The sequence below is a fragment of the Crinia signifera genome, chromosome 2 (assembly GCF_055691185.1).
Source record: "Crinia signifera chromosome 2, ASM5569118v1, whole genome shotgun sequence".
Classification (NCBI taxonomy): Eukaryota; Metazoa; Chordata; class Amphibia; order Anura; family Myobatrachidae; genus Crinia; species Crinia signifera.
In genome coordinates this window covers 376364544-376391920 of record NC_139218.1, presented here as the reverse complement: position 1 = coordinate 376391920, position 27377 = coordinate 376364544, and the positions used below count along the sequence as shown (strand labels likewise).

At 45.7% G+C, this 27377-nt stretch overlaps 1 protein-coding gene across 1 annotated transcript in view; it reads right to left on the bottom strand.

Annotated features, from left to right (window-relative positions):
* The window catches only part of MAML2 (mastermind like transcriptional coactivator 2), a 146817-nt gene that overhangs the window by 44961 nt on the left and 74479 nt on the right, over positions 1 to 27377 (bottom strand). The window contains exon 3 of the mRNA XM_083170091.1: positions 17305 to 18693. Within this exon, the coding sequence (XP_083026217.1) occupies positions 17305 to 18693 (1389 nt within the window). The remainder of the gene's footprint in view (positions 1 to 17304; positions 18694 to 27377) is intronic.

Below are 27377 nucleotides of genomic sequence, written 5' to 3'. Positions count from 1 at the left end.
TTGTAACGAGGCCTATTCGCTCGGCTGCAATGTCTTCACAAGGCGCACACATCCGTTTGCATGGCGTGCAAATGAATTCGCATTTTGAATTACCCCCATTGACCCCACATTTCTATATGTATAATGCAGAGAGCGGGGTCTTCCGGCTCATTGGCATAAGAGTATCAAGTGTTTGCTATTTTATTTTTAGCATAAATTTGCTGTGCATGTTTAAGCCGAGCCAGACTGAGGACATGGCTACCAGATGCGGCTAAGCGTAATTATATGCACATTTAACAATAACGTGGGCAGGAACCGTTCAGGAAGCCCGAGAAGCAGAACCGTCTTTTGAATAAAAGGCTGGAAATACTTAGGAAGGCTAATGCCTGGGTAAAAGGTAATGTAAGGTGATGGGCTCAGTTTTCAAGCTCTGTACGAGGATGGTAGCGCTCTTTTTTGGGGGGGGGCCTCTGGGCTGTTCCCCCGCCGCTGCCTGTGAGCTGCAGTTCCTCTCCCTTTTCTCCCTGCGGCTTATTCAGAATTTCCACCTGGAAATAATCCTTACAAATAAATAAATAAATAAAATTATAATAATAAAAAAATAAAAAAAAATCTGCAAACGCTTTGCCGAGAACACGGAGAAACAGGCCAGGAATAGTCACAGTAAATCCTTACAAAATAATAAAACTGCATTTTCCCAATCTGCTCGTTCAGACCAATAGTAATTACGGTTGGGGAAAAAAAAAGTTTAGCCTTGGTTTACACATGCAAATACTTACACCCTAGCTGGCGCTAACCTGCGTCCCGCCGCGCTGCCTGCAATTGCTAGCGGAGAACTAGATTACATCCGAGAACTAGAAAAAGCAAATCCATTTCACTTTTTTGTTGAGATAATAGCAAATCATTAGGGACCAGGTACTGTAAACAGGGCCGGCGCCACCACTAGGCAGCTTTAGGCATTTGCCTGGGGAGCCGGCCACTGGAGGGTGGCACTTAGGAGCCCCCCCCCATGGAGCCAGTTGAGAGAGAGCTGCAGCAGCGCCTGCACCCCCCCCCCCCCCCGTGGAGTCAGGTGAGCGCAGCGGCGCCCGCACTGTCCCACCCCCTGTGGAGCCAGGTGAGCTGCACAGCGGCGCCCGCACCATTCCCACCCCCCCATGGAGTCAGGTGAGCACAGCGGCGCTCGCACCGTGTGGAGCGTGTGTGTGGGTGAGAGATGGAGCGACCCGCCGCAGCTCTTCTCCAAAGCCCCCCCCCCCGTCGTGGACCGACTCTGCGGCCGCATCACACCCCCACCCCACCCCCCGAGCAGGTGAGCAGCGGGTGGGTGGTGGGGCGCTCCCCCCCCTCCCTGCCTGGGGAGCTACCGTACCTGGCACCGGCCATGACTGTATAGTGGGGGAGATGTATCAAACCTTCTAAAGAGCCCTTATAATTTTAGGACCCAAATCACCAATGCTTCAGGGAAGCTTAGAAGCCCCGCATGCGTACCTCGCCAACTACCCGATGAAAACCAATAGGCTTCTGGGCGGCAGGATCGTAGAGGATACACCATATGCACTCGATGTATCGTATGCGATGCCCGTGGCTGCCATAGGATCCATTAATCCTTATGGCAGTCATGGAGGTCTCCGGATCAGGGGGGTGATACAGGTTTACTCGCTGTAAAACGAATTTGTTCCGGGGACCGATGTTTTGGGTCTGCGCATGCGTATCGGATGAATATACGCATGTGCCGGTCCGCTGTGTGAATGCCTTCGGCAACTATCACAATCACGGAGGCTTTCACACTGAGGGTGGCACGAGGGTGTCGCATGTCCCAGGGTTTCCAGGGCGTGCCCACAAAAATGGTTGACGTGCCCAGAAAAACACTGGGCGGGACACATTCAGGTTGCAGCCACAGGCACATGCAAACACTGGCGGGTTGCATGGGGCGGGCCCCGAATTCGGCCATATCTGAGGCAAATAAGTCTACTGTACATTGATTTTTATTTATGAACGGGCAAGAAATCGTTCAATGGTCGGCGACACATACGATATGCCACTTGTCTCACGATTTCTCGGCCCGATTGGTCGAAATCGTGTGAAAAGAGCCATATCATATAAGTGTAAAGGGCCATATGTAGTTAAAGGGCCAGCACAGTGTATGAGCGGACTCAGGCGATCGTATCATCGTTTCAGCCATAGTTAGCATATAAATGGGCCAACACAACCCAGGAGAATACTTACAGCGTTTTTTTCCCACTTATTGTCTACATGAATTATCCAGGAGTTAAAGGGCTCGTTCCCTTTTGGCAAACCACCCCATCCTTCATCCTACACCGAGACCCCCACCATTACCTGCTGCTGGGAGCCAGACCCCTCTGGTTATACCAAGGCGGCAGCTGCAGCTCACAAGACAGGGGACTCAATCCTTCCAGTCCCACTGAATAGAGGCGAATAGAGTGCTTCTATTGTCTGTACAGAGACCTCAGATAAATCACCAGCCTCTCCATGGACAATGGGTTTGCAGTGGGTTTCCATTCTGTTACAATATATTTCGTACCTCGATTGTACTTCAGCAAACTCTAAGCAGACGGCCTGAGAACCCTGCGCTGGAAGTGTTCAGCGGGGTCTGGCAGCCAAGAGCAGGTAACGGCCAGGATCCAAGGCGAATACTCTCTGCGGTATTGTTTCCTTCCACATAACACATTTGCTTTCAGGCATAATATGCCTTTAAAATCCAGCCTGCAGGCCGGAGAGTGTCTGCGTGTGTGTGTGTGTTCTGTGTGTGTGTGCTATGTGTGGTGTGTGTGTGTGTGTGGTGTGCATGAGGGAAATTTCCTTTGCACACCTCACTTTGGGGCAGCAGATGTATTAATCCTGGAGAAGTCATAATGTGGAAGTTAATAAAGCATTGGTCGTTCAGCTCCCAACTGCCAATTTACCAGCTGGATTACATAGAGGACAGTTAGCAGCAGATTGGCTGCTGTGTTATCACCTTCCACTTTATCCAGGCTTAATACATCTGCCCCATTGTGTGTTACAGATGAACCCTTGTGAATTTGCATGCAACTTATAGCAAAACCTCTAATGAGGACACTGGATCCGTTGTCCATAGCAACCAAACAATCAGCTTCCAGCTGTCATTGTATAGAACGCATTTGATAAATGATAGCTAGAATCTGGTTGCTATGAGTGATGTATCCTCTTGTCCTCTTAAATAGGATTGATACATCCCTCCCTTGAGCCTTGATTGTCATATAGGAAACATGGTTACAAACCTGTGCTAATACAGATAATGTATTTATTGTCTAAATAAAGGCAGATAATTGCTACATGGGTGTTCCCATGGACACAACTATCTGCCGTCGGACCACGCCCCCTGCCCGCAGCCTTGGGTTCGGCGTGGCCGCGCGCACCCGGCGTATGCACATGTGCCAAACATCAGTCCCCATGCGAACGAACGCTGTCTGCAAACAAACCAGAATAAGGTCCTAAGTGTACAGACTAGCTTTTTTTTCATGAAAGGTGTACTTCCCACACCTGCCACTGGGTGGTGCCCAGGCACTGGCTTGCATCAGGATTTGCCATGGATTGCTGCAGATCTGACTTGCAGGGCTCCCCTCCCTGGGGCTGTGTCCTGGGCTCCTCATCTCAGTGGCTGACAAGGAAGCATTTGTTTTGCTAGCTGCACATACACCGGATATGTAGCACAGGGACTACATGAGAGCTTTGCCTTTTACTACAACTCTGTCCATACACTTAAGGCATCTGTATTTGGTTGCCATTGACATACTCATATTATAGTAAGATTGTCATAAAAGACAAATCATTAAAGTTATAATTGTTAACAATTGTAGATATGTTGATCCAGACTCCGACCAGGCAAAGCCAATTCCTCAGTCAGACACCGGCCACACTAACCACAGATCTGGGTGGGTTTGCAGGTTGAGGAAAGGGATACCTGCCCACTCAATGACAGGCTTGAGATGTTCCTGCACTTTTAGGGCCAGATGCACTAAGCTTTAAAAGTGATAAAATGGAGAGTGATAAACAGCCAGCCAATCAGCTCCTGCCTGACATTTTTCAAACACAGTCTGTAACATGGCAGGTAGAAGCTGATTGGCTGGCTGTTTATCACTCTCCAGTTTATCACTTTTGAATCTTAGTGCATCTGTCCCTAAATGAGCTGATGTCACATGCCCATGTGTATGTAACAAAGGTTATACAACTGGCATGTAGGATCTAATGCTTGTGGCATGGGAAGGAGACTTAGGTTTTAGGCTGCCCAGTTGGCGCTGTAGTCCAATGTACATAAAGTGAACTGGCAGTTACAACTTTACCCCCATAGTACATCAGAATGGGTGATGATAGCACACAACCTAATTACGGCTCTGATCAGATGTGATACTAAAAAGCAACTGTGACGCCGACGGTCCAATCACAATATATCTTATGTGCTGCTCATAAGATCTCGAGGATCCGTTCCGATGCACACAGTACGGTCGGTTCTGATGTCAAGAACATCCGATTTGACCAGTTTTCATCCCATCCCTCGGGCCGAACCGTCGGAATCGGATTAATGCAGGCCAAATTGGAGCAGTGTATGAGGCCCCATTAGACAGTAATATAAACACGCCTGCGATATTTATATAAAGAACTAAGAACCAATAGGGTTGAGGTTACCTAAAGGATAAAAAAGGGGCAGACTGGATAGGCTGAAAGGTTCCTATCTATGGTTATATTAGGGGTACAAATGAATGTCTGATTTATGTTAATAAGTATTATTATTTTTATTAGTGATCTTAAGTTAAGGGGCAAAAAAATAAATAAATGGGGCAACAATTATTATTTTATAATACTATAACTGTAACTACATAATGAAATAATAAGTCTACTCGTCATGCTGTTCGGACTCTTGCATCTCAGAGCTACGCGTCTTTGTTTACAGTGCGTCATTCCAGTGCATTGTGGGTGTTTTTAATAACAGCTTCTTGATAGATCTGGAGAAATAAATTGGTTTCTGGTCTTTACCGGTGAAAAATCTGGCGGCCATTTTGGCCCTAGCACATACGACTATTTGTAGAAAAGGCCCAAAATTACTGTTTATAGTGCAAAGGTTCCCAAACGTGGTCTTCAAGGTGCAGGTTTTAAGTATATGCATGCTTGGCCGCAGGTGACCTTTGATTCGTCCACCTGTGCTAAACTATGGATATTCTTAAAACCAGGACCATTAGGATGCCTAGAGGTCCGCTTTGAAACATAGGATGCCTGAAGACACCTGTGGTTTTTTTTTGGGAGCCTTATTCCTCTTGGGGTCAGGATAAAAGTCTTTTGTGCTTCATGAAGTGGCCTGAAGGGCGGCGCTCTACATGTACTAGGAAGGTGTGCAAGTGGCATATGGAACGGGATGCAGTCAATTTGCCGGCGGTCGGGATCCCGGCGGTCGGAATCCCGACACTGGAATCCCGACCGCCGAAATCCCAAAACTTTCTCCCTCCGTGTGTGTCCACGACACCCATAGAGGGAGAATAAAATAGCGTGCCGAGCGTAGCGAGCGCAGCGAGCCCGCAAGGGGGGGCGCTCCACGTCCCCCCCTTGTCTGGATTTTGGCTGTCGGGATTCCGGCGTCGGGATTCTGAACGCCGGGATCCCGACCGCTGGGATTCAGTACCAGTACTGAATCCATATGGAACACCTAGGCAATGTGTCACTTGTGTGTCAACTGATGAGCAGGATATGATTGGGTGTGAAGCACGGGCATCAATCATGCTCCGCCTTCTCAGGCGCACAACCAATTACACGGAACAATGGGCCTAATTCAGCATCAGTCGTAGTTTTACGCCTGTGTTGTCCGGACCAACCTTGCGACGATGCTCCGTCGCTGCTCCCCCCCCCCCCCCCCCCCCCAAGCCCTCAGACCGTGGTTGCATTTTCCTGCGACCACAGATTAAGGGGTCACACATGTGCAAATGATTAATATGCGGGCCAAGCCGAATTAGGCCCAAATGGCAGCGATGTACCTGCGCATACAGAAAACAGAACCTCACCCATGTCAGCAGTGTATAAAGAGCTTATGCACTGCAGCCATATGCAAACCGTAACCCTCATCTCCAAATAATTGTTTCCTGCAGTGGCCGAAAGTTCAGCAAGTGCTTAAAGCAAAACATATGACGAGACCAAGTCCCATACTTGAACCAGCTCGAGTCAGTGTTGGAAACAATATACAGGCTGTACTAGGGGCCCTGGGAATGGCAACATGTGCAAAACACATTGCATTGTAGGAAATGTTCAAAAGCAGAAAACAGTTACCATTTACCTAGATTGTCTGATTACTTCTAATGCTAAGAAACGGGATCCAACTGCTGAGTGATCAGAGGATGCATTAATCTTGTACGGGAACAGTATTTGCATATACTACATTATAGGGGTTATTCTGGTTGATTCGCAAGGCTGATGTCAGCTGCCCGCCCCCCGCACCCACGTCATGGCCTCATTAGCATGAGAACGACCAGAAGCCTGATGCCATGCGCTGATTGCGTGCCAGACTTTTGCCGCACACTCTCGTATAGGTATAGATGCATGAAGCAGTGATAAGGGAGGAGAAGTGATAAAGTGCCTGGTACTTTATCACCGGCCAATCAGCTTCTAACTGTCCCTTTTCAAACCCAGCCTGTAACTTAACAGTCAGGAGGTGATTGGCCAGTAATAAAGTACCAGGCACTTTATCACTTCTCCTCCCTTATCACTGCTTCATACATCTACCCCATAGGAGGAAATGTACTAAGATGGGAGTTCTATTTCACATGAGATGTTACCAACAGCAACCGACCAATCTTCTAGACCAGGCCTGGTCAACCTGCGGCTCTCCAGATGTTGTCAAACGACAAATCCCATCATGCCTTGCCACAGTTTTGCTATAAGGGAGTGTTAAAACTGCGGCAAGGCATGCTGGGATTTGTAGTTTCACAACATCTGGAGAGCCACAGGTTGGCCTGTCCTGTTCTAGACGATTATAGATAGAATCTGATTGGTTGCTAAGGGCAACATCCTATCTTCAATAGAACTCCTATTTAACCCATTATGAGGCTAGTACGTGTCCTATATATTTTGTGACACAACAATAATGTGCACTGCGAGGCCATAGGCAACAATTTTGTTATCAATAATTATTAAACACCATTTATCACTGCATTTATCAATAACTATCAGTGATATCAGCTGCTGACAGTCTTGTGGCCATACACATGCAGATTTATCTTCAGATCTGGCTGGTTGGAACAAAAACATGGTTATGGATGAGAGCAAATGACGGTTGACCATTTGCTTGGAAATGCTGGAAAACTGACAAACTGTCACTCATCCATTACCATGTTTTTATTCCAACCAGCCAGATCTGCAGATAAATCTTACTAGTGTATGGACACCACTTGCCCAGAACACAGATAAAGTTGTCATCATACAGTAGCCATATTACTAGGTACACTGGAACATGAATGCACTATCTAGTCAACCAATCATGTGTCAGCAGCCGCATGTATAACAAACTGCGGAGCAGAAAAAAGTCAAGAGGTTCAGTTGTTGCTCAGACCAAACACCAGAATGTGGAAAATATATGTGATATGAGTTACTTTCTCCATGGATCGAGTGTTGGTGCCAGACAGAGAGTTTAAGGATCTCTGAAGCATCCGATATCCTGGGATTTTTTAGCACAACTGTCTCTGGAAAACACAGCTAATAATGCACAAAGAAATAAAAAATATCCAGTGAGTGGCAGCTCTGAGAACAAATAAAAATAGGCCTTATTGAAAAAAATAAAAATAAAAGAGTCAGAGGAGATTCAACAGCTGAAAGGAAGGTGACAGTATCTGCAATAACTCAAGAAACGCATAACACATTGAGGCGCATAATATAGAGCAGCAGAACACACGGTTACAGTCCTACCAGAAATCTCAGACAATAGCGGGCACAGGCTCACCAACAATGAACACCGACAATGAACAGCTTACGATTCCAAAAAGGTCTATTTTGATGAATCTTGATTTCTGCTATGTTATACATGTGATTCCATGGAACCAGGGCTGTCATCAAGGGGGTGCTGTGGACACAGCTGTCTCAGGCCCGGCAACTGTGACAGAGAGGGAAGGGCCCAGGCCACACATTCCACCTACCGCACTCCTCCGACTGCCTCCGCTGAGCTGTCACCGCTGAAGACCACTGGTCCTGGAATGCAGGCTTCTCCTTCACTTCCTGATGCTGACACCGTCTGGTGAGTGAGCCAATCAGAGCTTGCACACCGGTAGCTGCACTGACTCAGGAGCCCCGATTGGCTTACAAGTCTGCACCATATTTTAAATGGCATCCGGAGGTGGAGGAGAAGACTGTGCTCAGGGACCAGTGGGATTCAACTGGGGCAGTGCAGCAGAAGGGGAGGTGGGGAACCCTGCCCTTCTCTTCACTTTACTCTGCCCCCCCTCCTCCAAGTGACGGTAAGTGAGGGGGGAAATCAGTCCTGGGCCCCACAATTTCTAGTGGCAGCCCTGCATGGAACCATCCTCCTGACAGGTTGTTATTGGGGTGGAGAATGTTTTCTTGGCACAAATGATACCCCTTAATGCCCAATGAGCATTGGTTAAATACCCAAATGTTGTATCTGACCATGCCTTCTATATGCACACTCTAATGTCATACACGCATCATCTCAACCTATTTCCACAAACATGACAATGAGATCACTGCATCCAATGATCTCCACAATCACTCCAAAACTCCAAGGGTCCTCATCTCTAACCAATGCCCCTGTTGCTTCAGTGTACAGATGGCTGCAGGTATCTATCACATCCTGTATCTGATATCTCTTAATCTTACAGCACTTGTGGCCAGCGCAATAAAGATTTTTTTGTATGTATTGTGGGGAAACATGTATGACATTGTGATTTCATGCTACACAAGAGGAGCAGAAAAAGGATACAAAAGAATTCAAGTAATTGGCCTAGAGCAGGAGGGATGCAATGGCCAGAGCTGGAGAGACAGCATGGGGCTGAAAATGGAGAGATACTGGGTTACTGGAAAGATAGAAGGGATCTGGAGCTGTAGAGAGAGACTATCACTGGAGATGGAAAAACAGATGGGGGTTGGTATTGGAGAGACAGAAGGGGGCAGGCTGGTAAGACAGAAGTGGGGTTTGATGGAGCGTTACTGAGGGGCTGTGGAGACAGAATGGGCTCAAGCTGAAAAGACAGAAGGGGGCTGGAACTGGAGAGACAGGAGGGGACTCGTGCTGGAGATACGAAAGGGACTGGAATTGGAGAGACAGAAGGGACTGGAATTGGAGAGACAGAAGGGGGCAGGCTGTTAAGACAGAAGTGCGGTGTGATGGAGCGCTAACGAGGGTTTGTGGAGACAGCATGGGCTCAAGTTGAAGAGACAGTAGGGGCCTGGAACTGGAGAGACATAAGGGGACTCGAGCTGGAGATACAGAAGAGACTGGAACTGGAAAGACAGAAGGGGACTGGAACTGGAGAGACAGAAGGGGACTCGAGCTGGAGATACAGAAGAGACCGGAACTGGAGAGACAGAAGGGGACTGTAAATGGAAAGACAGAAGGGGACTGTAACTGGAGAGACAGAAGGGGACTTTAACTGGAGAGACAGAAGGGGACTCAAGCTAGAGATACAGAAGAGACTGGAACTGGAGAGACAGAAGGGGACTCCAGCTGGAGATACAGAAGGGACTGGAACTGGAGAGACAGAAGGGGGCTTGGGCTGGAGAGATAGGAGGAGGTTGATACTGGAGAGACAGAAGGAGGGGGCTGAAGGGATAAAAGGAGTCTGGTGCTGGTGAGATACTGAGGAACTGGACAGACATAGAGGAATCTTGAGCTGGAGAGACGCTGGTGGACTGTAACTGGAGGTAAACTTGGGGTATGGTAATATAGCGAGTCTGGAGTGACACAAGGGGGAATGAGGCTGAAGACAACTTTGGGAAAGCAGCAGGTGAGCATCCCAAACTGGCTGAAATAGAAGGAAAAGGCTAATGTACAGTAATCTTCATTAAGGCATCAATTTAAAAATAAATGAGTTATACAAATAGTACCAAATTTGATCTGAGAAGTTCACATTGAGTCTTGCAAAATGTTACAATGGGGTGTGGTACAGGGTTCCAACAGTCGGGATCCCGACAGTCATTAGCCCGATGTCGGGATCCCGACTGGCTGGACTCAGACAGCATCGCTACGCTCGTGACCTATTCTATTCTCCCTCTATGGGGGCCCTGGACCCAACGAGGGAGAATAGCGGGTGGCCATCGGGAACCCGTGCGTCGGTATTTTAACAGTCGGGATCCTGAAGTCGGGTAAATGACTGTCGGGATTCCGACTGTTGGGACCCCGTCTGGCACCCCTCCAATGTGTTATTTAGTTTAACATAACTATATTCTGACTACGTTGTTTATATTCCTACACAAATAGGCATCTTCCAGCCCCTGTGTTCTTGGACTTGAATAGTGAATAGTGACTATCGACTCAAGTCTCCATGTGACCAATATTGGTGCACCTATTGGCTGTAGACTTAATGATCCACACCTCTGGCCAGTTAGGAACAATTTCTTCAGATGTTCTTCATTGCAGAGAAGCCACCATATAGGTGAGGAGGACTTTCAAGTGACTGACATGTACCTGCCGGGGATAGGGGTCCCCAAAAATGTGGGTATACAGGACCCCATTATTTCTGTTGTTGACCCCACAGTTACTATATCTCAGTACAATATAGAACCTTAGAGATGTGGTGGGACAGGAAATTAATAGCACAAATGTGCAGTCGACAAATAACGTCACCTTTGAGGGTGTTTTGGAAAGGGGGTTCCTCCCCAGAGCTACAAAGGTGAATAGAAGACCACTGGGCGTATATGTTATTTCCAAGCAGAACATTTCCATGAGATATACACATGGGTTTAGTTTATAATGAATAGAAACACGTGTTGTCTGAATACAAGCACTGGAACATGTGATATTGGTAATGATTTATCTGAGAAGATGAAATAACAACAATTATATGATATCAGTATTGGCATCCCAAAGACAACAGTGATGATGTCAATATTCTTAAAATGTCAACATTGACCATGTTCACAATGTGCACATGTGAAATGCTAATGCTCTACATGGACCAGGAGCAAAGGGTTACACATTAGGGGGTGGGGATAAGGGTTAGGGTATGGAAGGAGAGGTTAGGGTTATGCAGTAGTGGGAGGGTTAGGATACTGGAGGGGACGGTTAGAGGTAGGATTAGGGTTAGGCTATGGGAGTGGCTCTTTAGGCTAGGCACTATAGGAGGGTTAGGCTATGGGAGTGGCTCTTTAGGCTAGGCAGTATAGGAGGGTTAGGCTATGGAAGTGGCTCTTTAGGCTAGGCACTATAGGAGAGTTAGGCTATGGGAGTGGCTCTTTAGGCTAGGCAGTATAGGAGGATTAGGCTATGGGAGTGGCTCTTTAGGCTAGGCACTATAGGAGAGTTAGGCTATGGGAGTGGCTCTTTAGGCTAGGCACTATAGGAGGGTTAGGCTATGGGAGTGGCTCTTTAGGCTAGGCAGTATAGGAGGATTAGGCTATGGGAGTGGCTCTTTAGGCTAGGCACTATAGGAGAGTTAGGCTATGGGAGTGGCTCTTTAGGCAAGGCACTATAGGAGGGTTAGGCTATGGGAGTGGTTTTTTAGGCTAGGCACTATAGGAGGATTAGGCTATGGGAGTGGCTCTTTAGGCTAGGCAGTATAGGAGGGTTAGGCTATGAGAGTGGCTCTTTAGGCTAGGCACAATAGGAGGGTTAGGCTATGGGAGTGGCTCTTTAGGCTAGGCACTATAGGAGAGTTAGGCTATGGGAGTGGCTCTTTAGGCTAGGCACTATAGGAGGGTTAGGCTATGGGAGTGGCTCTTTAGGCTAGGCACTATAGGAGGGTTAGGCTATGGGAGTGGCTCTTTAGGCTAGGCACTATAGGAGGATTATGCTATGGGAGTGGCTCTTTAGGCTAAGAGATGGTGGGTTTGGCCTGCACTAGGAAGACGCAACCATACCACCGGAAGTGACACAGATCCGCCAGAAGTCATCCTGACCTTATCATCACACCGTGAAAAGAATCAGACACTTACAGTGCCAGTCATGCCAGTCCTGTTGATATGTTGCACTGTAACATTGCAACCATGCTGACATTCTCATGATGATATAAATGTTGACATGATGTACGTCGACATAATATACCACACTCTATGGGCCTTATTTTGAATCATTCGGTCCTCCATGCGTTCGCATGGAGGACCGATGTTTAGTGTCTGCACATGCGTGTTTCTGCGCATGTGCAGACACAGGGTGCGTGTAGGGTGACCAACTCATCCCTTTAATCCGGGACACATATTAATTACACAGGTTCTGTGGCAGTTTAAAACCAGGTGAAATGGAGTTTTGAGGTGTGGCAGTTTAAAACCAGGTGAAAGCCAGCCACAGAACCTGTGTAATTAATATGTGTCCCGGATTAAAGGGATGAGTTGGTCACCCTAGGTGCGTGCACCCACCGCAAACTTTGGTCAAAAGGCCAACATGCAATAAGTAGACTGGATTAAAAGGTCAATATGGTCAAAAGGTCAACGTGGGAAAGGTTCGACAGGGTCAATATGCCGACATGAAAATGTCAACATGACTTTTCATATTTTTGTGTCAATGTCGACAACTGTCAACATGGACCCCCGATTAGTGTACCATGAACCCTTGCTACGCTCGACACATTATTATATTCTCCCTCTGTGCCGACATGAAAGGTGAAATGAGAACAAGCCTGGTTTAAAAAAAATTGTGAAAAACTCATGTCGACCTTGTCATGTGTCTACCTTTTTCATGTCGTAATTTCACGATGACATATTGCATGTTGACCTCTTTCATGTCGACCTTTTGACCCTGACAACCTTTAGGGGTACACCTATTGGGGTAAATTTACCAAGATGGGAGTTCTATTGAAGATGGGATGTTGCCCATAGCAACCAATTATATTTATCTATTACCTTCTATAAGGTGATAAATAAATAAGAAGTAGATTCCGATTGGTTACCCAACATCCCATCTTCATTTGAACTCCCATCTTAGTCAATTTACCCCATTGACTCTCTATCTAGACACTTTAGATCCATACTACCTTACTGTCCCGATATTTATGGGACGTCACTTTTTTTAGAATGGTCCCTGTGTCCCACCCAGTGCCGTCAGTATCCTGCAGTGGGGGCAGTTGGGAGTTCCTGAATAGAGACCTGGAGGGGCTAAGGCATGGCCAGAGGCTCTGAGAGCTACTGGCCCTGCCCCAACAGTGGCAAAAATGGGGCATGGCCTCGTGGCAGCGCCGCAAGCATAGGCCTTAACCACTAGGCCCCAAAATTTTGTGATGTATCACAATGTTTAATCTGTCATTTCCAACACAAGTACTAATCTAATGTTCCAAGTAGACTGTAAGTTCTATTTTAGATGGGTTGTTGCTATGGTTAACCAATATTATTCTATCTATTATCTTCTAGAAGCTGCTTAATAAATAAGTACATTCTGATTGGTTGCCCTTAGCAACATCTCATATGAAATAGTAAATTTACCCCTAAGTGACTATGTATGTAGCTACAGGGTAAATATGATGTATGATTTTAGTAGAATTGCAGTACTAAAGGTAAGAGGATCACTACCCCTGGCAGAGCATCAAAGTCACGCCCAGCGCCTCATTCCATGTGACGCACAAATAGGACACATCCGTAGTGCAAACTGATTCTTAGCCATAAAATTGGTTTCAAGCTAATGTACTTAGGACCTTATTCTGGTCCATTCGGTAGTGGGTGTTCGTTCTCACAGGTTTTCTCAATGCGCATACACATTTCTGCGCATGTGTATGTGCTGGGTGTGTGCGGCCACGGCGAACAGACTGTTTACTGTGTGTACGCACCCAACTAGGGATGCCAATCCTGGGGCATTTTTTTCAATCCTGGAAATCGGGATTGAAAAATGCCCAATTCCGGGATTCCTGGGATTGGCTTCCCTAATAAGAAAAACCTGCCTCGGCCGCCTCGCATATTAAATTACATGTGCGGTGAGGTGCCGTGCGGCCGGGAGGGTGGGCGGTGAAGCTGGGCGGGCATTTTGTAGCCGGGAGCCGGTGGGTCGGGAGCGCAGTGAAGACAGGTGCCGGGTGGGTGGTGTCGGGAAGCCATGTCATGCAATGCAGTCAGGGTGGTAGGGCGGGCAGTGTGACCTGTGACCTTGTCACGCTGCGCAGAGCCGCACTGCCGGGACGGGAGTAGCCGGGCAGCGTCTGAGGACTCACTCAGGCTCTGCCCGGCATAATCCCGGGATTGAAATCCCGGCGTTTTAGGGGCCAAATCCCGGGATCCCGCCGATCCCGAGATTGGCCAACCTTGCGGCTGGTGGGTGTCAAACAGGTGTACTCAGCAAAAACGCTTTCTCACGGTAATCGCCCGGTGACGTGGGCGCCGGCGGCGGGGAGCTCACATCACCGGATGTCAACTGCCCACCCATTTCCACGAGAACGTACACACATATAAATGTGACCTGAGAGTCACTTTATATATGCGTGTGCGCACCACATCTTTCGACGGTCAGCGAATGGATGTATATGTAAAACCTCCATCCACATGCCGTGCGAACATGTGCCGTGCGAATGGTGGGCCAGCGTACCACCGCTTGACTTGCAAGGATGCGAATTAGCCAGAATCAACCAGAATACCCCCCTAACAACACGATTTAAACAAAATGTAACATGAAACAGACGTTGCAGCCACTAAAGCAGTTATGTAAAATTGCACTGCAGGAATGATAAAGCGATATTCTGTTACAATAAATAATTGTTTAACACAAACTAATCTATTATGTCAACAATCTTTTTTTAAATCTACATGTTTAATCCCCCGGCCCCCAACAAAAGATGTTTTGCAGATGTCCCAGGTTACAGAATCATTAGTCACTGGTTTATTTCGCACATCACCACGCGCCCACTTTGTACATCAAAGTACTTGTGTATAGATAGAATATTCTACAACATATCTGGTTACCCGTGATCATAGATTACAGGTAACTGCGTCGCGGGCGGCTATTTATTAGCCCAGATAAACCCGCACATTGGGAATATTGTTTCACCTGCCTTAGGCCGACAAACCTAATAACCGTAACTCTTATATACTTTAATTTAAAGGCCCATACACACTGGGCGACTTTGAGCTGCAAGCCGCTCAAAACAGCAAGTTTGAGTGGCTTTCAGCTCAAAGCCGCCCAATGTGTATGGCCCGGCGATGAGTGGGACTTTGCATCTGAGCACCTAGCCCACCGCACCCCCTTGGAATGGTGAGATAAAGATGCAGATTGCCCCCGCCGCTTCAGGGTGGCGTGAATAGTGGGGGGGTGTTTTAGGAACACATTCACACTTGTCATATCATACATCTGAGACAGTAATGACGACATGTGTTAACTATTAATTTGAATTGCGCAGCCTACGCTTATTCTGACAGCACAGCTACACTAACTGCCTAACGTCCTACACCATATTAACTACTGTACGTATGCTAATTGGGCACCGTGCTAGGACACAAGTACATTGTTTTTTTTCTTCAAAGTGTAGGGACAAGGAACATAGCTCCGCCCCCGACACCCATGAAGCCCCACCCACATGTTTTGATTGGCCCACAGGCCAATCACTCAAATGTAATGGATGACCATTGAGATGTAAATCTAACGATGATCATCCATTGCATAGTTTTAAACTATCCATGGCCAGTTGCACTTCTGCCATCACTACCCTGAAGACAAAATTGTTCTTTCCGTGCAAATAGTCAACCGCTGCCTAACGCCAATGGTACAAAAAATATTACTCAGAGACTTGATTGTAACAGGGAGATTGTATTTAACTATGGAATAAATGTGTCTGACTTCTAATGAGGGAGACGGGAGAGCCCCAGGCGTTACTACTCCGCAATAATTAGATTTCCACAGATGTGTGTGTTCTCTCTGGCTCCCGCGCTCACGGGTTTTATGTGGATCTGTTGAATGTTGGTCTCAGAAAAGTAAAATCTCCAGCAAAATAAAAGACAGGCGAGCTCTGTGCAGGCTTTCCCACATACCACTGCCAATGTAAATTAGTATGACCGTGACCTGCCTGCAACCCAGCCATTCCTGCTCTCCAACATGACTGATATCATGATATGGAAAAATACAACTGGGGGAATAAATAAGGAATATTTCTTATTTACTTAGGTTATTGTGTGGGTGACCTTGGCGGTTCTAGCTGGGATAGCCATGTAACGAGCCAGCTACAGACAGCATTACATCCTAGGTATGACTGTACGAGGAGCAAGTAACGATACAGCTCACAATGTATAACCCCCGATGGTTTTCTGATGAATGCTCAACAAGTTGCAAACCGTTATCTCTAAAGGTGGCCATACATTACTGCAAATTCTCGCAGCAGTCTATGGCCAGTCGATCCTCCTCCAGCCACCCGGGACGGTCCTTCTGCATGTGATATATTGCATGCAACCCGTTTTCCAGCTGCCGGGAGGGGGTCCGAGTTGGAGGTCAGACATGCAACAGTTCCGACCTCCAACTCCGATCCGAGAAAGAGCTTTCTGAGCTATATCTTTTACTATATCAATTACTGATGTAACATGTGTAGAGAGAGTTAGATATGGGTGTTATATTGTTTCTGTGCAGGGTAAATACTGACTGCTTTATTTTTACATTGCAATATAAATATCAGTTGGAAGTACAAACCCCACCCAAATCTAACTCTCTCTCTCTGCACGTTACATCAGCACCCCCTCTGCAGTGCACATGGTTTTGTCCATTAGAGAGTGATTTTGCCTTTGCAAGTGAACCAGAATGACCCCCATAGTACATAGGATTTAGGTAGTACATCAATAGATACTGTAAGTCACACAGAGGCAAAAGAAAGCCTTGAGAGCACAGTCGAAACAATGTAGTGTTGTTCCGGCATTTTGGATAATATCTCCACGAGTTGTGTCCCCCCCCCCCAACTAGGTACCAGGGGAGGCAGCCATCTTTGGCGCACTGAGTAGGAAAACTCTTGGTGAAAAAAGGTTACCCCTAAAAGAAATAACACAAAATGGGCTGATTTCAGTGTAGGGTATAGTTGCTATGGGAAACGTCTCCATTTTATCTGTCTCAAACATTTTAAATAACACAAAGTAAACTATAAAAACATAAATCTACACTATATCATGACCAATCACTCATAACATATGAGAGATATACATTTAAAAACGATGTCAAATATAAATGGGAATAAGATGTCGCTATACCTGCTGTTGGTGCACAGTAGAATACTGAAGTCCGGGCATTTGCTGGTTCTGTTGCATTGTCTGGATCATTAACTTTTGCTGGAAACCCGACATCCTTGGCAGCGACTGATTGGACATGGAAGTAACCTGCTGGGTTGTTTCATGTTGTTGACCCGCTGAAGAGTTCTGTGGTTGCTGTTGGGTGAACTGTAAAATAGGTTTGCTTGGTGGGCCTAACACGGAAGATACTTGCTGGCTTGACTGATCAGAACTATAGTGGAACAGAGGCTTAGCCATGTTGTGATGCTGATCTAGCGGCACATGACTGGAATTGATGGAGTTCTTGATAGGATCCTGGGTCTTCATCATATCAACAGGTGTGCTTTGGGAGCTGGAGTTGGTTTTATAGAGGTAGTTACTTATTGCTTTTTGCTGGCTTCCACTTACAGGACCCGTGCTCACGGAAGTCCCATGAGGACTCAACTGTTGTTGTCGAAAGGGACTTGGGACTTTCTCCAGGCCAAACTGTCTTGAAGACTGTCCTGCAGAGTTGACATTTGACCAGTTAGAGGACGGATTTGGTTGATGTTGCTGAATTAAGGTATGCTGTCTATTGGCGGCAATTTGCTTAAGCTGTTGGGCATGAGAGAGTTCCTGCCAGTTACTCAGGCGGTTTGTACAAGAAGACACCTGTGGCTGGTCCTGGGGTGCCGTAACGCTAGGCGAGGATGTCAGCGGGGAACTAGACATGGAAAAAGCCGGCCCTGTAGACGAAGGTCTCATCTGTGGTGAACCAACTCGAGTTGGGTTTAAACATTGTTGATATTCACTTTTGATGACGATCTTGTCCAAGGGCAATGACGAAGAAGCTGATGACGGCGTGTTTCGTTGGCTCTGTTGCCCAATATCTATGTTGAAAGGTTCATCTTGCTTAATGGTTATATTTATCATATTTTGTAATTCAATATCGCTCATTGGGGGCACTGAAATATAAGTAAATTCATTAAATAGTTCTTGGAGGTCTGGGTCCATAAGTTGTTCCCCATTATCATCTCCATATCTGAAAAGGTTTTCATGAGACAGACGAGAATCGAGATGTTTGCTGCAGGACAGATTTTCCCCAGGCTCCTTCTTAATATCCTTTAGCGTTGAGTTAAAAATATTATTAGCCTCACAATTACTTGACTTATTACCATTTTTCCTATGCATTGCCTGTGCCATTGGCATCGCGCCGTTTACCGGTTGGTTTAAACCATCAACTCCATGATAGTTGTTCTGGCCTACAGACAGACAGTCATTGGCTCTGATTTTCTTAAAGTCAAGGAATGCGTTGTCCGACACACCGTTCGATCTCTTGCTGTTGGTTGGAGATACGTTCACCACCAACCTTCTCTTCAGTGAGCCTTGAAGCTGAAAAGAAGCAAGAAAAAAAGGGAAATTTAGGCCATTTACATTACTTTGAAAGCTTGTTTCATAGGCTGCATGCACCCAACTAATGATTCCAGAGGAGAGTCACCAACATTTATATATAAAGATAAATATATATATATATATAATGTGGGAAGAAGGCGGCACTCTCACAGGCTTGATTTAAAGATTAAAAGTCCTTTATTGCAGCGGTCCTACGCCGTTACGGAGTTACCTCCGTCATCAGGGACAGGTGTCCCTGATGACGGAGGTAACTCCGTAACGGCGTAGGACCGCTGCAATAAAGGACTTTTAATCTTTAAATCAAGCCTGTGAGAGTGCCGCCTTCTTCCCACATTACATTGGATCTTCCAAGTTCCTTGGATGGCACCGCAGCAAGTTATCTGACTACACAAGCAGAGTGCCGGGTAGATCCGATCCTATATATATATATATATATATATATATATAAAAGTAGGACAGTGACCCCAAGTACGCCACCAGTGAGCAGCTAATCTATAAGTCAACCCCTGTTAGCGGGAGACGAAAAAGAAATGTAGACACCGAAATATAGAGAACGCTAATATAATCCTCCACCTAATTGGTGTGCAGTGTTTCAAAGTATAATCATATTTGATACAACAATATATCATAAAACAAATACATTTTTATTAAAAGATTTTTCTTTAAAATTTCTTTAGTTGTATTTAATGATTTCTTTCAAGTAGCCGTGTTAACCCAACGCGTTTCGCCATTTTACAAAGTCTTCCTCAGGGGTTTTTTGGTATACACAAAAAGAATAATCAGAGATCAGACACTTGTGTACAATGGCGGTCTTAATCAGACATCCCACAATCTCGAACAGTAGAAAATCCAAACACCATGAAACGGGGAATGGATCCTCTCAATTCCCAACTTAAAGCAATTAAAATAGATGGAGGGCCAAGTGCCGGACGGAAAACCGCCTCACGATGTTCCACCCTCAGAATGGAATTTCTCTACGAAAATGGGGACTCAAGTTTCCCAATGATAAAAGGCCAGTTCCTGGCATTTGCGAAATCTCTGTGTGACTTCCACCAGATAAAGAAAGGCAGGGGTGCCTATCAGATTCGAGTTATCATTTATCTAGAACTGTCTAAAATATTATAGCTACCATGTGATTGGTTAATATGGATAACACCTCCTCATGTCCTTTTTATCCATCTAATGCTATTCTCTTGATAAACCTGTTCATGCTTTCATGTATTTATTTATTTGTCCGTTGCTTCTCATTTCGGGTATTTTTCCTTTTCTTTAAAGTAAACCACAAAAACTGTTAGCAATTATTATACAACTTCCATGTTGTGGTCCTCTAAATTGAGATGTGGGACAGACTACCGAAGACATATGGAAGTGCTCATTGTCATGAAATGGCAATTTTCAAGATATTTTTCGCCTCTGATCATTCTCCATCTTTTCTGTGACAGTCTTAGCCACCAGATATTGGATTTAGGGGGGCGATTCAGGTTGGTGTGCACAAGCAAACTCCTTCTTTAATGGACAAAACCATGTGCACTGCAGGTGAGGCAGATGAAACATGTGCAGAGAGAGTTAGATTTGGGTGAGTTATTTTGTTTCTGTGCGGAGTAAATACTGGCTGCTTTATTTTTACACTGCAATTTAGATTTCAGTTTGAACAAACCCTACCCAAATCTAACTCTCCCTGCACATGTTACATCTGACCCACCTGCAGGGCACATGGTTTTGCCCATTACAGAGAGATTTTGCTGTTGGGAGCCAACCTGAATTAGGCCCTTAGTTATGCAAACAACAATTGATTGATGTTTAACCTAATATCAGGAGACTTGTCCACACTGGTATACGGATGATGGATCAACAGTGTCTAAATAGAAAGTCAATAGGTCGACACCAAAAAGTTGACATTCACTAGGTCAACATTGACAAAAGGTTGACTTGCCCAAGATCAACATTGAAAAGGGTCAACATTGAGAAAGGGTCAACACGCACGAGGTGGACATTACCAAAAGGTCAATACAAGCAAAGGTTAACATCTCAATTGTCGACACATGAAAAGTTCAAATTTTTTTTTTACTTTCTCGCATACTTCGATACTGGAATCAATAAAGTGTCCCGAGCACATCAAAACACGTCAACATTGCCAAAAAATCCTAAAAAAAAAAACTCATGTCAACCTTTTCCGAATTTAGCTTTTGCATGTGTCAACCTTTCGTCATTGTTGACCTTGGGCATGTGAACCTTATTGTGCTGACTGCCTATGGGGACACTGTAGACGTTTTAATCCAGAACTGTCCACACTACACCTAGACGAAGCTTAACCCAGTCCAGCGGACATCTATAAGGATTGCTGTCTAAAACAATGAAGACATTATTCTCCCCTATATGAGGAAACCAGGGGAATAATTAGGCAGCATGATCACTCTCCCAAAAGTCTCCGAGCTCTTGACCTAGCTTATGGCAGTGGGATAATATATTGATGGAAAAGAGATTAAAAGTTATTTTTCACTTGACTGTCAGTATTAGTTTCCCATTTCAGACTGTTCTACCATGTTCTAAGATGACCGTCAGAGGTTCTATAATCTAAAAGAGAAGCTTTAGGGAACAGGAAACAAACTTTGGAGATTGATCTGTTGACCCGAAACTTGCATTAAAGGTGACCCATCAGTCCACAGACTCTGAACAAAAATATAAAAAAGAGGGCTGGATCCTATCGGCTGCGAGTCGACTTGTGTAGGGACTAATGGTATCTCCGGACTCACTGGGTTTTTTGTTAGTAGCCTCATAGGACTGCATTCAAATATATGTGAGTTTGGGCAAGGTAGGTTTAAGTGTCTATCTATTTCAGGTGTTGACCTTCAGTGGTCGATCCAATGCAAGTATACCAGAGTAGAAATAGGTTAGAGTCAATGAGGCCAGAGAAGAGGAGGTTAGAGATGTCCAGTCTAGAGATGACCAATGAGTAGATGAGGGTCTAATTTACCTCCAGTGTGAACCTGGAGATATATCTGAGGAAAGGTACTGAAAAGTGAGAGAATTGCCATGAAATTGAGGGAGGTGAGGTTATTTGGGAGGGTAGGAAGACCATCAGCCGCCCGCACCCTAGACATGGTTAAGTTTAAAAAGTGCTTGGACCTCCAGGAAGACATACAATAGCAGAGAGACAGTTGGTGATACAAGTGAGGGGACACACAGTAGGGGACTTTCATGAAAGGGGTAAGGAATAGGGCAAGTGAAGACGGATTATTTAAAACATGTCACTTGTTTTGCTCCTATGGCAACATGTCTGGTTTGTCACTGGATAGAAAGTTGAGGAATGCCCCAAAATGACATTGCATCAGGGAGACAACCAGACTGGCCCCTGATGTTTGCCCTATAGGTTTCTAAGTATAGTTGGTATGCTTTTATTGTTTTGGATAAGATGTGAGAGAACCATGATGATTCCACACAAGGTGCCAAATTTAATTGGGCATGAGCAGGGCTTAAAGTGGTCCCAGAGAGGTGGTGGAACTAATGTACCCTTCCACGGACCCCCCCCCCCCCCCTCCCACCCCAATTAGGTGGAGCCCCGGGTACTGCCAGGGTTTTTGGCACCCCATGCAACCTATAAACTTTATGCCATACTTCTGATACTTTATAAAGGGACAGTGATCTCCAAATTATTCCCAATTTAAATTATGCAACACAGTAGGACAATCATATTCACATTACACCACATGTAGTGACCCTGATTTATCTTACAGCACAAAGTAGTGCTCCTTATTCATGTTATGCTTATGACACATAAGTGTCTCATTTACATCTATGCACACAGTAGTATCCCTTGCACATAATGCCTACAGTAGTATTTATTATACACATAATGCCCACAGCAGCAGTACCCCTAGCAAAAAATGTCAGTAAGTGCCCATTTCATATATCTGACATAAGACACATATCTGTCCCCTTCTGTCCAGCAGCTACCTCTACTCTGATATTCACCTGAGCAGTGGTGACAGCATGACAACACATACGCCGTGCCAGAAAAGGAAGCCGCTGGAACCGGCTATTCTGTTGGAACTACTGTCCAGGGCTGTGGTTCAGGTGGAACTCAGTTCCCCCTACCATTATAGGTGGTGGAACTCAGTTCCCCCGAGTTCCCCCTCACTTTAACCCCTGGGCATGAGATTCTGAAAGTGAGAGATTTTGGGAGAGTTTTCCCATTTTGTTAAAGCGGCAATCATTTTCACTGAAGAACCAGGTTGGTTTTGCCATGCAATTTATTGCCACTTTAAAATAACGGGAAAACTCTGCCAAAATCTCTCACTTTATCCATCTCACACCCTATTACATCTAGCCCTAGCTCTATATTATATGTACTTTATTTGAATCTAAAAAAAAGCATCTAAGTGGAACCAACACTGCACTGGCAAGGATTCCCTCTATTGGGTATCAGTCATCCCTCTGGTGTTGGTGTTGCACCTAATGCCAATATGCTGCAAATATGTAAATTCAAAGTAAACTTATAAAGTTAAATTACTCTTAAAATGTAAATTTTGTTTCCATATTTTAAAATTATATAGTTATACATAAACTACAACTAAAGATCATACACACTGGGACATTATGCCCCGCGTGTATGGACAGCGATGATCGCTATCATCGCTGGGGGGGGGAGCCGCTCAGTGCATACACACTGAGCGGCTTTCCCACTGCCCGGCGCCGTCAGTGGGGGGAGGGCGGCTTTGCAAAGCGCAGCGCTATGCAAAGCCGTCCTCAAAACCGCTCATCTGCTGGTAACACCAGCAGATGAGCAGCGGCCAGGCAGCAATTATGCGGGAGTGCGCAGCAAAGCTCACCGCTCATCGCCGCGCCATACACACTGGGCAGCTTTGAGCTGAAAGCCGCTCAAACTTGCTGTTTTGAGCGGCTTTCAGCTCAAAGTCACCCAGTGTGTATGGGCCTTAACTAAACATAGACAATTAAGAAGTCCTGTCCTATTTTGTTTTTGCCGCGCTCCTAATGATCCTTGATGGAAGTTTGGACCAGATTTTATAAGCAGTGAAAAGTGATAAAACAGAGAGTGATAAACTACTAACCAACCAGCTTCTAACTGTCATTTTTAAGCACAGACTGTAACATAGTAGTTAGGAGCTGATTGGCTAGTATTTTTTTATCACTCTCTACTTTATCACTTATCAAGGTGTAGTACATCTCCTATCTGAAATCCATTCTAATCACCTCTCCGCTTTTCCTGTAAGTGTGTTTCATGCAAGAAAACAGCAGCAGTCCTTCAAAATGAATTGTGCAGGCTCTGGCAGACCAAAGACCGCGCTGTAACCCAATCTCAGCGCTGGGAGATGGAAAATGCTCACTTATGCCGTCATGATGAAGAGGGAATTTGAGAAATGAAATACGGTTGGAAGTCTGCGATGAGAATACTCTACGGAGTGGAAGAAATAAACAAGATACTTGCAATCAGATAATAATGGCGTGGGATTAATAGATTACTCCTATCTGTCGGCCCCTTCCCTTTACAATGTAAGCTCTGACGAGCAGGGCCCTCTCTCCTCATGTGTTGTTTCCTCTCTTAGAATATATATTCTTTCTGTACTCCTTTCAACCTAACCCTAGGTCTCTGCCAACCTAATCATTCTCTCAGTTCCCTATGCAACTGTTTTTCTTTTACCATGTAATTGTCCTATATTGCCTTATACTGTCATTTATTTATTCTTGTTTATGTTGTTTATGTATTTGTTAAGTGGGTACTTGTGGAGTATCACGGCTCCCACGACCTGCATCGTATGCAGATCGTATGCTAAAAATCGCATCGCATCGCATGTGGCATACGATGGCATACGATGCGATGCGATGTTTTACCGATTTTTGACTATTTTAGCTCAAAAATCGTATGCCATCGCATAACATCGTATGCCATATGTAGTGGCATACGATGTCATACGATGCGATACGATGTTTTACCGATTATTGAGCAAAAATGGTCAAAAATCGGTAAAACATCGGATAACATCGTATGCCATATGTAGTGGCATACGATGTTATACGATGCGATACGATGTTTTACCGATTTTTGAGCAAAAATGGTGAAAAATCGGTAAAACATCGGATAACATCGTATGCCATATGTAGTGGCATACGATGTCATATGATGCGATACGATGTTTTACCGATTTTTTAGCAAAAATGGTGGAAAATCGGTAAAACATCGCATGGCATCGTATGCCATCGATGCGATACGATGTTTTACCGATTTTTGAGCCATTTTAGCTCAAAAATCATATGCGATCGCACCGGATGCCATACGATGGCATCCGATGCGATGGCACCCGATTGTGCACTGAAATGCATCAGAATGCCATTTTTCATAGTGCACCACCCCCACTATCAACGTCAACCCGAAGCGTGGCGAGCGCAGCGAGCCCGCGAGGGGCGGCGGTACGCGTCCTACGACCTTTTCATACCCCCACTATCCACGTCGGCGTGGAGTTGAGAATAGAATAGTGTGGCGAGCGCAGCGAGCCACCGAGCCCGAAGCGTGGCGAGCGCAGCGAGCCCCGCGAGGGGACGCGGATACCTTCACAGCTATACGCGTCTCCTCGCGGGCTTTACAGGTATCCGCGTCCCCTCGCCACGCTTCGGGCTCGGTGGCTCGCTGCGCTCCCCACACTATTCTATTCTCAACTCCACGCCGACGTGGATAGTGGGGGTATGAAAAGGTCGTAGGACGCGTACCGCCGCCCCTCGCGGGCTCGCTGCGCTCGCCACGCTTCGGGTTGACGTTGATAGTGGGGGTGGTGCACTATAAAAAATGGCATTTGGGGGCATTTCACTACTTTAATACACATTTCAATGCATTCTGATGCATTTCAGTGCAAAATCGGGTGCCATCGCATCGCATCGGATGCCATCGTATGGCATCCGATGCGATCGCATACGATTTTTGAGCTAAAATGGCTCAAAAATCGGTAAAACATCGTATCGCATCGATGGCATACAATGCCATGCGATGTTTTACCGATTTTTCACCATTTTTGCTCAAAAATCGGTAAAACATCGTATCGCATCGTATGACATCGTATGCCACTACATATGGCATACGATGTTATCCGATGTTTTACCGATTTTTGACCATTTTTGCTCAAAAATCGGTAAAACATCGTATCGCATCGTATGACATCGTATGCCACTACATATGGCATACGATGCCATGCGATGGCATACGATTTTTGAGCAAAAATGCTCAAAAATTGGTAAAACATCGTATCGCATCGTATGACATCGTATGCCACTACATATGGCATACGATGCCATGCGATGGCATACGATTTTTGAGCAAAAATGCTCAAAAATCGGTAAAACATCGCATCGCATCGTATGCCATCGTATGCCACTACATATAGCATACGATGCCATACGATGGGAGCCGTGATACTCCACAAGTACCGTTAAGTGCTGCGGAACCCTTGTGGCCCTATATAAATAAACAATAATAATATTAATGATAGAAAACTATACACATAAAGGTAGATACTAGGACAAAACACATTTTTGCGACATTTACTCTACAGGGTGTATCAGCTTCTTCTTTGGTGTACTATACTTGGCACATACATCAATGCCCTCAAGCAAATGAAACGGGCCAGCCAAATCAAGAACCCATATTTAATTTACCCAGATACGACCGAAAATCTCTTGTATTGCTCTTCCCTTCAAAATATATATAAATCAAATAAAAATGTATGATGTATTACTGCAAGGCCACAAACTGTACACACAAGACTAAGGGGGTGATTCAGGTTGGGTTGCTAGGCAGCGGTCGTTCACTACCTAGCGAGCCCCTTAATGCAGAGGGGCGTCTGGCTGAACAGCTCCCCCCCCCCCCCCCCCCCCCGAATCACCTCGTTACCATACAAGTGGACAGTGGCGGATTCAGGGGGGGGGGGGCAACCGGGCACGTGCACCCCCTGCTGTCATTTCTGACACATTGTTGTTTTTTTTAAACTCGCTGCCGCCGCTCGCCTCCAGGAAGAAAGCATTGACAGCCGGGCAGAGTGGAGAGCTGCCCGGCTGTATTCAGAGTCAGAGCACTGCACTGCAGCAGCCTAGGTCCCGGCTATTTTAAATCTTGTGCGGCCGCTTGCCGGGTCCGCAAGCCAATCAGAGCTAGCTCACGGTCCGGCAGCCAATCAGGAGTGGTGGCTCCTGATTGGTTGTCGGTCAGAGAGAGAGCTCCGGTCGTATGGTTAATTTTTGTATGCATCCATTTATTACCAGATTTTTGTTCCTACCAGATGAATTGGACAGAACTTCTCCGATGAACATTTATTGATAGACTGGGGCGATAGAGGCCTTTACATTGATGCAATAAAACTCCAAGACTGTTCAGGATTATTGGACATTGAGGGGTTTATATACTAAGATGGGCGTTCTATTGACATTGAGATCAGAATCTACTTTATATCTCCTATATATTTGGCTACATCTGTCACTCAAAGTGGGTGTCTGTGTCTATAACGCTCTGTTCCTGGACTTTCCTCTTAATGTGTGATTGCCTTCATCTGTGCTGAACACCTTTCTGAGAAATTAACATGTTTAAAACAGGTGATGGCAATCATACATTAAGGGGAAGTCCACAAACAGAGCATTGTGTCCCTCCTGGAGAGGGTCATGTT